The sequence below is a fragment of the Poecilia formosa genome, unplaced genomic scaffold (genome assembly GCF_000485575.1).
Source record: "Poecilia formosa unplaced genomic scaffold, Poecilia_formosa-5.1.2 Scaffold755, whole genome shotgun sequence".
Taxonomy (NCBI): Eukaryota; Metazoa; Chordata; class Actinopteri; order Cyprinodontiformes; family Poeciliidae; genus Poecilia; species Poecilia formosa.
In genome coordinates, this window is record NW_006800694.1 from 54,628 (window position 1) to 65,215 (window position 10,588).

Sequence of the window (10,588 nt, forward strand, 5' to 3'; positions counted from 1 at the left end):
ACCATCTGCTTTAACTACAGGTAAAATAAAGGTCAATAGGCCAGAATACATTACTGATTTTAAAACTATAATTAGGCGATTTCAATCAAGACATGTTAAGTTTTAAAACTAGCTTATTTTAAATGTATTTTCTTAACATGTGTATGTTTGGCGGAGTTAAAATCACTAAGAATGTTGCCATCAGTCTTTTCCCCTATTATGTGTAAAACATCAAGAAGGGATTGCTTGTTGATGTGAAAAAGAGTGTATATCACATTTTTGGCACTTGATTATTGGCGTACCTGGGACCCACCATCTGTTTATCTGATTATCTATGGGTTGTAGCAACCAGATTTACATCAGTCACTATAGTTAGGGCTGCAGGTTCTTTTTTTAAGAGTTTGTAATTCTGATTTTAGCTGGTGGAAATGACAAAATTTCCACCAGCTACCATATATGGTAGATCTGGTGGTTGCATGACTCACCCTGTATAGATTTTCACTTCACATATGAAGTACCCTGCAGACCCGTATATTTGGGTTCAGCAGGTATTGCTTCAGTCTTTGCCTGCCTTGGAATAAGGACATTAGTTCATTGATGACCAGCTCTTCACCCTTTGGGACTGAAGTTAGTTTTGAGGATAAACAAACAATGAAATAATGGTTGTACAATGGATCCTCATGTTTTCATTGGGAATGACCCCAGCTTATGAACCAAGCACATTTTGTCCATGAAATGATCTTGCATCCATCTCCTATTGCTGTTAGTCAAAAGTAAAGTAAAAAAAATAGGCTGTAATAATTATTTTGTAATAAACTGCATTTCAACGCACTAGAATAATAATGTCTGAGCAAAAGGGCCCTAACTGCACAATGTTACCCTGAGGCAACAAACAGAAAAAACACAGTTTTAGCAAATAAATTATTTAAAAAAATTGTCTTGAAATTATCTACAATGCTTCTTTACATACTCACAGACATGAAAAATATTTTTAGTTACCCAAAATTTAAACATGAAGAAAAGTGATGTATAACTTACAAGTAGTAGGCAAGGTGTAGCATGCACCTCTGCTTCATAAAAAGGACTGCTCCTCTTCTAAGTAAAGGTCACATGAACCTCAATACCTCTTTTGTGTGGACAAAAATATGTCTGGAGGTATTTTAAATCATCCCCCGCCCCCCAAAAAAATAAAATAAAGGAGCAACATGAGGTACAGATATGTGGTTGGTTGCCTGAGGGCAACGCCATGCCATAGAGGGTGAAATATAAACAGAATACACTTTGGTAACTTTTTATTGTCCTTTAGAAATGAGAAAATCATATTGCCTTCTCCATAAATTACTTAATGTCCTTCAACTCATCAGATTTATTTTTAGCTACACAAATTTTTATCATCACTTGTATTTAGATTTTTTCCTACATATATGTGCATGACAGCGACTTGCCTCTCCAAGGCATTTCATGTATGGCAAGATGCAGTGATTTGTGGCCCAATCGACTTGCCGTACACTGCGGTTTGTATCAGGAAAGAGCATCTTGGTGATTTTTGTGATTGCATCTATAACTTCTGTCATAACTTTCAGGAATGAGCTGTGAAAGGACTTCCTGAATCTGTCAGCTGGTGCTTCCTGTTGCCTGCAGCTTATTCCTGTTCTAACTTCTCTAATCCATCCCTGGTTCCTCTATTGGCCTCTTTGTGTCTGAATGAACTGAACAAAACCAACTAACTCATAGTGTCTACAAATAAAGAAACAAACAGATTAATAAACTCAGATTGTACCTTTTAAAGGTTCCCAAACAGTAAATGTGAATCTTTTAAAGGACTCAAATTGTGAGCAGTGACTCTGCAGAGTCTCTACAGCTTCAGGCTTCTCTGTGATCTGATTGGAGGAGCTTGAACCAATCACATCGCTCTCAGTCAGAAAGGGGCGGAGCCTTTCAAAGAAACAAGAAGTTCCACCAACATCTTTCCAGAAGCCCAGAGCATCACAGAGACGGAGCAGCGCTGGAGCTCAGCAGGTAACCGGTGGCCTTCCTCCTTCTCCTCTTCCTCCTCCTCCCTCTCGCTCTGTACTCTGATCATGATACTTTGACTAGGACAGCAGGATGGAGGGAGTGAGTGAGGATGATCTCTGCTGGCTGCAGCTGGATGACTTCAGGATGCTGCTGATTAAAACCATCGACCCGTCCAGAATCACTCCATACCTCCGCCAGTGCCAGGTACTCTTCCTCCTCCTCCTCTTCCTCCTGACCCGCTCTGGGCTCCTCCCGGTCCTGATTGGACGTTGTTCTGGTTGCTGGCAGGTGATCAGCGCTGAGGATGAGGAGCAGCTCTTCAACGACCCCACCCTGGTCATCCGCCGGAGGAAAGTCGGTACGTTCTCACAGTTTGGGTCCAGTAAGATCAGAACCAGAACCTGAGTCAGAACCTTTCAAACACGGCTGCAGCTACAGTTATCATAGCGATCAATTAATCTATTGATTAATCTGATGATTAATCAATAAAATTAGAATCTTGGTGGGTTCAGCAGATTCTTTTGTTTTATTTAACAGAAACACATGGAGGAGTTTTGAACATGTTTCCAGAAAATGTTTCGTTTGTCTTAAATGCAAATGTTTTGTTCAGGTTTGGTTTAATTCCTGCTCTGTTCTTTCAGCCTCCGGATTTTTTGTTGAGTCTGTATAACTAATAATCGATTAATGAATTAGTTTATTTTTCAGTAACTGGTTATTCATGATTCATCGTTTGGACTTTTAAAGATTTAGTTCAGATGTTAACTGGGTGAAAAGATGTTCCACCTTATTGATCAGTGATCATACGTTTTATCATAAAATCTAATCTGCTTTTCAATCATTCAGTTAAAATCTGTTAAATTTATTGAAATTATATTTGTTATGCTCATATTTCTGATTGGCTGCCAGTTAAATTTATAGTGTATCCAACATGAAGTGAAACGTTTCCGTGAAGGAAAAGACAGAACCGGAGAACGCTGCAGCCAAACCCCTGGAACCAGACAGTCTGAGGCCCTTTATGCTGAGCAGCATGAATAATCTGTGGGATTATTGATGGAGGGGAACAGTTTGGGTTTTACGGTGGTCCTGTAAGTCTGGTCTTATTGAAGCATCGCATCAGGTGATCATGAATGTGGAAGTTGTTGGAATATAATTTACCGATGTGATGTAACGCTGCAGAAGCTGCTTCCTGCTTCACTTTCACTTCTCCTTCTCCTCCATCACTGGGACCTGGCTCACCAGCTGGGCCTGCGGCTCCTGCAGCTTTCACCTGATCATAACGTTCCTTTGCTTCAAACAGAAACTGATCCAGAGTTTGTTTCTTCTTCTTGAGCGTTACAGCTCAGTCAGAGTCGGACTGGCTGCCGTCCAGCCTGAAGAAACGAGACTTTTCTCATTCAGTCAATATACCAGCCTCTGGTTCAACGACTGCAGTTTCCCAACGCATGTTCTTAGAATCATTTATTCATATTAAATTGTATTCTGGGACTTAGACTTATAAATGTTGCGGTGTCCATTTGCGGCCCTGGAAATAATCTTTGTGGCTCCTGGATGCAGAACAAATTAGAGATGCACCAATATGGAAATTTGGACCGATATCGAACCGATATTTACCGATATTATGCTTATTGTCCATATTTTGCTAAACTTTTGCCACAATATAAAAGCAGCCACACCTACAGTTAAGCATCCCATAATCCTTTGCTGCTTCACTTTACCTGTCATATGACCGAACTAAAGCTACAGGAACAACCTTCTCCACTCTAGAAACACAAAAATATAGAAATAAACCTCAGTTTTTAATACCAGCCCAGCTTTACGTATCGGGCCGATACCAATACTGATGATACCGATGTTGATGCTGATTTATTGAGGTGATTCAGAAACTTTTTGTATTTTTTTCTTCTTATATATTTTCTCCCTTATCAGCTGTGGTGGAAAAATAAGTATTTAAGTCCCTGCCTGCAGTTCCTCTGTGCTGACAAAGCTCCAGTCAGCAGCTGACCTTTGACCTTTTAGATAACTGAGGAAAATGAATTCAGGAGGAAGTTGGTGAAGTTTAAACTGCTGTGATCAGATGAAAATTATCGAAAGATGAATTCATAGAAAACATTCAACTGTAAACATCTATAAACTCTGGATCTGTGATTCAGGCAGAAATTTATACTTTATACTTTGTTTCATCAAAATATGTTTTAATTTGTACATTTGGCTCTGACTGGTGTGTTTCCAGTAACCTGACTGGTCTGACTGGTGTGTTCCCAGTAACCTGACTGGTCTGACTGGTGTGTTTCCAGTAACCTGACTGGTCTGACTGGTGTGTTCCCAGTAACCTGACTGGTCTGACTGGTGTGTTTCCAGTAACCTGACTGGTCTGACTGGTGTGTGCAGGAGCCCTGCTGGACATGCTGCAGCGGACCGGGATGAAGGGCTACACGGCGTTCCTGGAGAGCCTGGAGCTGGACTACCCCCAGCTGTACAGCCGCATCACGGGGAAGGAGCCCAACAAGACCTTCAGCATCCTGATCGGTGGGTCTGGTTCCTGAGCCGGCCCGTTTGGACCCGCCCGCTCTGACGCCTTCTGTTCTGTTGGTCCAGACACGGCGGGAGAGTCGGGCCTGACCCAGTTCCTGATGTCGGAGCTGAGCCGCCTGCAGAGGGTGCTGCAGGACGAGCGGAGGCGGCGCCAGCAGGCCTGCTCCGTGGCGCAGGAACAGGTTGGCATGGCGACCCGCGGCCAGGTGTGTGTGTGTGTGTGTGGCTGAACCAGGTGTGTGTGGTGCAGGAGGCGTGGTCCCGGCAGCAGAAGCTGAAGGAGCGCGAGCTGAAGAAGCTGACTGAGCGCGTGCAGAAGCTGCGTGAGGAGCGCGAGCAGCTCACCGAGGAGCTGAAGAAGCTCCGCCTCCACAACTACAACCTGATGGCCGACGTCACCAACCTGACGCAGGACAAGAGCAACGCCCTGCTGGCCAACAGGGACCTGCAGATAGAGGTCAGCTGACCTCTGACCCCGGCCCACCCGCGCACCGGCCCCAGCTGACCTCTGACCTCTGTGTGCAGGTGGAGCGTCTGAAGCACACGGTGCTGCGGGCGGAGAGCGAGACCCGGCTGCTGAAACGGAGGACCATGAGGCCGCTGCAGCAGGTACCGACCCGCTGCTGCAGTACGGGAAGCCAGGAGGGCCAAAACTCACAGGCTCATCAGCTGGACTGGTTCGGTTCTGGGTCAGAACTGGTTCTGGGTCAGAACTGGTTCTAATGAAAGGAAACTTTCATTTTTCATCCCAGCCGTCGGAAAAACTCTGGATGCCTGAAAGTTTTCTGAGTAGAAGGAAGAGTCAGAAAATCTGCTCCTCCATTTTGATCTAGTTTCATATTTCTATCTGTCGCTCCCTGACCTCTGACCTCTGAGTCTCCACACGAGTTCTGCCGTTTTCCTCCTGATGTGTTTCTGCTTCCACATCAAACAGGAAGTTTGGTCAGGTCACTTCCTGTTTGTGCTGAAATTACTTTAGAATTTTCCACCAAATGGTCTCAGTTAGGTACGCTAACCGTACGCTAATGATACGCTAACCGTACACTAGCCATATGCTAACCGTACGCTAACCATATGCTAACCTTATGCTAACTGTATGCCAAACGTACAATCCAGCTCTGAACCTGTTACTTTGACTGGACCGGACGTAGCTGGAGTCTGTCCTCCACCGTGAAAACGAGGAACCGACCAGAGGACAGGGGTCACGGGGTCACAGGTCAGAGTGAGGCAGTTACAGAAATATTTATAAAACATAATTATTGAAGTATTTCAGTCATAAATATTAAATATTTCAGTCATAAATATTAAGTATTTCAGTCATAAATATGAAATATTTCAGTCAGAATTCCCCGTCGGGTCGTGAACTCCTCCAGTTTCTGCCTTTCTGCCTCCATCCAACGTCCCATGATGCTGCCACCACCATGCTGGGCTGTAGTGTGATGCGTTCAGGGTCAGAGTTCACAGACAGCAGAAAACATGTGATCCTCCATGATGGTGTGATGACATCACTGTGTTTCTGTGATTTTCCCCTGAAGCTGCAGCTCAGACTAACATGTGAGCCGATCTTCCAGAGCAGAATCCTGACTCCGCCCTCTGACGCCTTTCTTCAACTCAACGACCAGGAGGAGCAGCAGGAGGCGCCGCCTCAGGGGAAGCAGCAGGAGGAGGAGGCGCAGGAGGAGAAGAAGCTGGACAGGAGGGAGGAGGTGCTGAAGGAGGGCCAGCGGCACGGCCGCGCGTCTCCACAGATGAACCTCCTCACCACCGTGTTCAGACTGAGGAGGGAGCTGCACAAGGCCGAGGAGCAGAGGGCAAAGGTGAGGGGCAGGAGGAGGACCGGACCGGACCGGACCGGACTGGACTGGACTGGACTGGACTGGACCGGACTGGAGCGGGCCAGAACGGACTGGACCGGACCGGACTGGACTGGAGCGGACCAGACTGGACTGGACTGGACTGGAGCGGGCTAGAATGGATCGCACCAGTAATCGCTTCAATTGCCGATTTGAAGCGATTATTGAAATCATTATTGACTAATTATAAATCGATTAACTGATCGATTAACCACTAACTGATACAGACTCTGTCTTCATATTACATTTTGCATTCAGATGAAAATCTTCGGTCTGTAAATCTTTAACTCTTTAGCTTCACCTTCTGTGAAGATGGAGAAACTTTGTCCTGATGAGTTAATCAGATCAGATCTGGATGTTTATTTCTTCATAAACCAACATTATTCACTCAAAGGAAATGAAATCTTTATATTTAGAAAAGTAATAGTTGCATTTTAATGTATTTGTAATATGGTATAAAAAGGTTTAAATGCAGGATGTGATCATTTTCTTATCAGAATAATCGATTAGTAAAGTAAAAACTTATTGTGGATCAGAAGCACCTGATGCATTCAGGGAAGCTTTGGTGATGCGTTCAGGTGCGTTTCTCTGCAGGAGTAAAGTGTTTCATGTTGAACTCTGAGGCGTTTGTGCATGGCGCATTCATGGACACATGCAAGTTCAGTTTTTTCCAGCTGTGATGCGTTCAGGGCCCAGACAGAAGCGTGTGTTTGTTTCAGAGCGTGGAGGAGAAGGAGGAGCTGAGCCTCCGCTGCGCTCAGCTGAAAGGAGACGCCAAGATGTACCGGCAGCAGAGCAAGCAGACGGTCCGGCAGCTGGAGGAGGTGATCCGAGAGAGGGACAAGGTGAGGAGGAGGAGGGGGGATGAAGAGCAGAGTGGTGATGTCACTGACTGTGGGTGGTGTCCAGGCTCTGGTGGCGCAGGCGCAGCAGCAGGAGGAGGCGCGGCTCCACCTGCAGGAGAAGGACCGCTACAGGGAGCGCGTCCGGCAGCTGGCCGAGAAAACAGACAAGCTGGAGCTGCTGCTGCTGAGGTCACAGGGGGAGGAGCTGCAGCTGAGGACACGCCTCCGCAAGATGACCTTCAACTCCCAGCAGGTGGGGGAGGATGATGATGTAATGATGATGCAATGATGATGTAATGATGATGCAATGATGATGTAATGATGATGTAATGATGATGTAATGTCCTTGTCAAACGCCGTTTTTGACTAAAGGCCCAGAGGGTTAGAGTTAACCGACATTTAACTGAAGTCCTAAAAGGGATTTTAATGTTTTTATCTTTTTAAAAAAATCTTTCTCTTTCTCACATCCTGTTTTTATTTTAATTATGTGAAGCACTTTGAGATAACTTGCTGCTGAAATGGGCTATACAAATAAAATTTGATGCAACGATGATGTAATGATGATGTAATGATGATGTAATGACGCCGCTTTCCTCAACAGTTTGAGAGGAACTTGAGCAGCGAGGAAGACGAGGCGAACGAGAGCGCCGCTAAAGGTCAGAAACTTTGACCCGTGCAGAATTACAAACACTTTTATGATTTTCCACAAAATACCAACAATGTCGGTGAAAACCTGAAGAGTTGTTGACAGCGTCTGCAGAAAGGGGGCGCTCTCCCTTTACGGCTTACCTTTATGCTAGAGGGGCGTTGCCACTGCTGAGCAGAGCGAGGTGTGACAGGAGGATGATGTGAAAGGCGGCCCGGTCCATTCCGGTGTTCTGACTGTCCCGTTCTGGTTCTGATGGTCCAGGCAGCAGCGAGGAGGTTCCCAGCGGGACGTCGGGGGAGAACGAGGAGCCGGCCGCTCCGCCGCAGGAACACGGCTCTCCAGCAGGGGGCTCCAGAGAGTCGGAGCACAGGCCCAACAACGCTGCATCATGGGTAACGTTGCTGTAACACCGGAACCGGAGCGCGGTGGAAACGGACCGGGTCTCAGCCGAACTCTTGCCTCCTCTGTGCAGGACGAGCAGCCGGACGGCGGATTCTTCACGTTGAGCCGACCCAACTTCAGGTGAGCGCCGCCTTGTTCTCCACGCTCACCTGACCGCAGCGCCTCTGACTCCTGTCTGGTTTCCATGACAACAGGAAGCGAGCCCTGAGGTCAAAGTTCCCCAGCGGAGAGTCGGTGGCCTGTAACGTGGGGGACAGCACCGGCAGCGAGTCGGACTGAGGTCGGTCCGCTGGTTCTGGTCCAGCAGCAGACCAGGTTCTGACGAGGGTCCGGTTCGGTTCTGAAGACGATTCATCACAACAAACTTCTGTTTCCTGATCTACAGCGTCGCTTCTTTTACAACTTCTGAAGCATTTTCTGTTTCTCTTCAGTTAAATAAATGTTTTATTTCTGAAACTGAACCTGTTCGGTTAAATATTGGACCCGACCTCCAGACCAGAACCTTCAGGTTTTCACCTGGTTGCAGTTCATGAACCTCCTGTGTTAATAAAACTAAATCAGTTAGGAAAACAAGCAGATGTTTAACAATTGTTTCGCAGGTAAATTTAAATTGATCCTTCAGGGAGCCATCTTTGTTTTTTGTGACACTTTGTTTAAATTTGGCTGGACTGTCTCAATGCTGCCCTCCTTGGGCTGAATGGTGGTACTGCAGGTGGATTTTTCTGTTGGTTCCATCTTGGTTCAAGTCTTCACCACTCAGTTCAAGTACAAAACCATCTCACTCAAACGCGCCCCCTGGTGGCGAGTCAGGAGGTAGAGAATAACAATAAACTTTATTTAAAAGAAGACAATGTGAAGCTCAAACATAAATGTATCAGATTAAAGCAGCTAATTCACACCTGCAGTCTGGCAGTTTGTCAGCGTCAGCAATGTGAACGTGGAGTGGAGCCGGTTTCCTCAGAAACGTCTCCAATAATGCAGAAAAAGTTTCTAAGTTCACTCATCCTCACATGAGGCCACGCTCCTCTGTGTCTCTGGACTCCGCCCACTTTGGTGGAATTGGTCTAAATGTATCAGGGGGCGGGGCTAAGCTCTAACAGGCAGGTGTGAAGACTTGTATGTGAAGGTGTGAACCTACAGAACCAGAACCAACCACTGTTCAGATCTGCAACAGCAAATGTTTTATTACATCAGCTGGACGCCATGGCAACCGAACCAGCTGCTGGTGTGAGGGTTCAGAGGACAGTCGTCCACCTGCTGGATGGAAACAGTAACTACAGGAGCTAAGCAGCCAATCAGCTGCTGTGGCTCAGCGCTGCTTCCTCTGGGTCTGTCTCAGAGCGAAGACCTGCTGGGCCCAGTAGGAGATCCAGTTCTGCTGCTCGCTCAGCTGGTTCCGTCTGTCTGCTTCAGAACGCGACACCTCCGAGTGGATCAGCTGCTCAAACCGCTGGCGCACACACACACACACACACACACAATCAGTCAGTGCTTACTGCGTGTGTGTTTGTTTGTAATGCCTTGTGGGAACCATTTTCCTGACACTACGTCGTGGGGACCCACTGCTCCTTGTGGGGCCCAAAGCCTGGTTCTCACAAGGGGAAACTGTTTTTGGGTCAGGGGTCAGATTTAGGACTAAGGTGTGAATTGAGTTTTGGTTGGTTAGGGTTGGGATAGGGGTAAGGGCTATGCTGCAGAAATGAATGGAAGTCAATGGAGAGTCCCCACAAAGATAGCCACGCAAACGTGTGTAGGTGTACATGAGTAGGTGTGTGTGTGTGTGTGTGTGTGTGTGTGTGTGTGTGTGTGGCCACCTTTAACGCAGTGTCTCTGCGCTCAATGACCGCCTCATGTTTCTGGCTGTTCCTCACTGTACTGATGGGTGCTGTTGTCATGGTGATGGGAGATTTTGCTGACTCACTGGTCAATGAGAACAGGTGAGTGATACCTGGCCATGTCCTTAAACACACACACACACACAAGCCCAGATTACTGGGGAACGCGGTTCTGTCTGAATTATCAGGAACGTCGCCTTACCAGGTTTTGATCGGCTCACTTCCTGTTTCTTCTTCTGCCTCCGGGGATTCAGCTTCAGGCGGCTTGAATGGATCCGTTTCTACAGAACACATCCATCAAAAACCCGATAAAACCGTTAAAAACCAATAAAACCTGATAAAACCCTCTGTCAGCAGGGACAACATGTGAGTGGACTGGTTCCAGGTGTCTGGACTGGTTCCAGGTGAGTAAATGGACTGGTTCCAGGTGAGTAAATGGACTGGTTCCAGGTGAGTAAATGGACTGGTTCCAGGTGA

The 10,588-nt window shown here is 46.6% G+C and overlaps 2 protein-coding genes across 8 annotated transcripts in view; one reads left to right on the forward strand and one right to left on the reverse strand.

Annotated features, from left to right (window-relative positions):
* Window positions 1-1,407: 1,407 nt before the first annotated feature.
* Window positions 1,408-8,849, forward strand: card9 (caspase recruitment domain family, member 9). 7 transcript variants are annotated; one of them, XM_007543034.2, is made up of 14 exons: window positions 1,787-1,998; window positions 2,077-2,199; window positions 2,284-2,353; window positions 4,384-4,521; window positions 4,591-4,709; window positions 4,778-4,984; window positions 5,053-5,136; window positions 6,099-6,344; window positions 7,100-7,225; window positions 7,290-7,478; window positions 7,827-7,881; window positions 8,136-8,266; window positions 8,347-8,396; window positions 8,471-8,849. In XM_007543034.2, the coding sequence occupies exons 2-14, from the start codon at window positions 2,086-2,088 to the stop codon at window positions 8,553-8,555; spliced, it is 1,614 nt and encodes a 537-aa protein (XP_007543096.1). In that variant the 5' UTR covers window positions 1,787-1,998; window positions 2,077-2,085; the 3' UTR covers window positions 8,556-8,849. The 7 variants fall into 7 exon arrangements, 3 of the variants coding, with proteins under 3 accessions (XP_007543096.1, XP_007543097.1, XP_007543098.1); XM_007543035.2 differs by having other exon boundaries at window positions 2,082-2,199; XM_007543036.2 differs by having other exon boundaries at window positions 1,788-1,998; window positions 6,150-6,344.
* A 585-nt stretch (window positions 8,850-9,434) lies between these two features.
* Window positions 9,435-10,588, reverse strand: part of ccdc180 (coiled-coil domain containing 180) — an 18,446-nt gene continuing 17,292 nt past the window's right edge. Inside the window, exons 34-36 of the mRNA XM_016666622.1 lie at window positions 10,314-10,392; window positions 10,091-10,235; window positions 9,435-9,726 (exon numbers count right to left, since the gene is read on the reverse strand). Of these exons, the coding sequence (XP_016522108.1) occupies window positions 9,586-9,726; window positions 10,091-10,235; window positions 10,314-10,392 (365 nt within the window). The 3' untranslated portion in view covers window positions 9,435-9,585. The remainder of the gene's footprint in view (window positions 9,727-10,090; window positions 10,236-10,313; window positions 10,393-10,588) is intronic.

What these genes read in the sequence shown, in the direction of transcription:
- card9 (XM_007543034.2), top strand. Translation starts at nt 2,086, where the DNA reads ATGGAGGGAGTGAGTGAGGATGATCTCTGCTGGCTGCAGCTGGATGAC. An exon ending in GCTCCGTGGCGCAGGAACAG is followed by an intron (nt 4,710 to 4,777) that starts GTTGGCATGGCG and finishes TGTGTGGTGCAG; the next exon opens with GAGGCGTGGTCCCGGCAGCA. An exon ending in CCATGAGGCCGCTGCAGCAG is followed by an intron (nt 5,137 to 6,098) that starts GTACCGACCCGC and finishes CCGATCTTCCAG; the next exon opens with AGCAGAATCCTGACTCCGCC.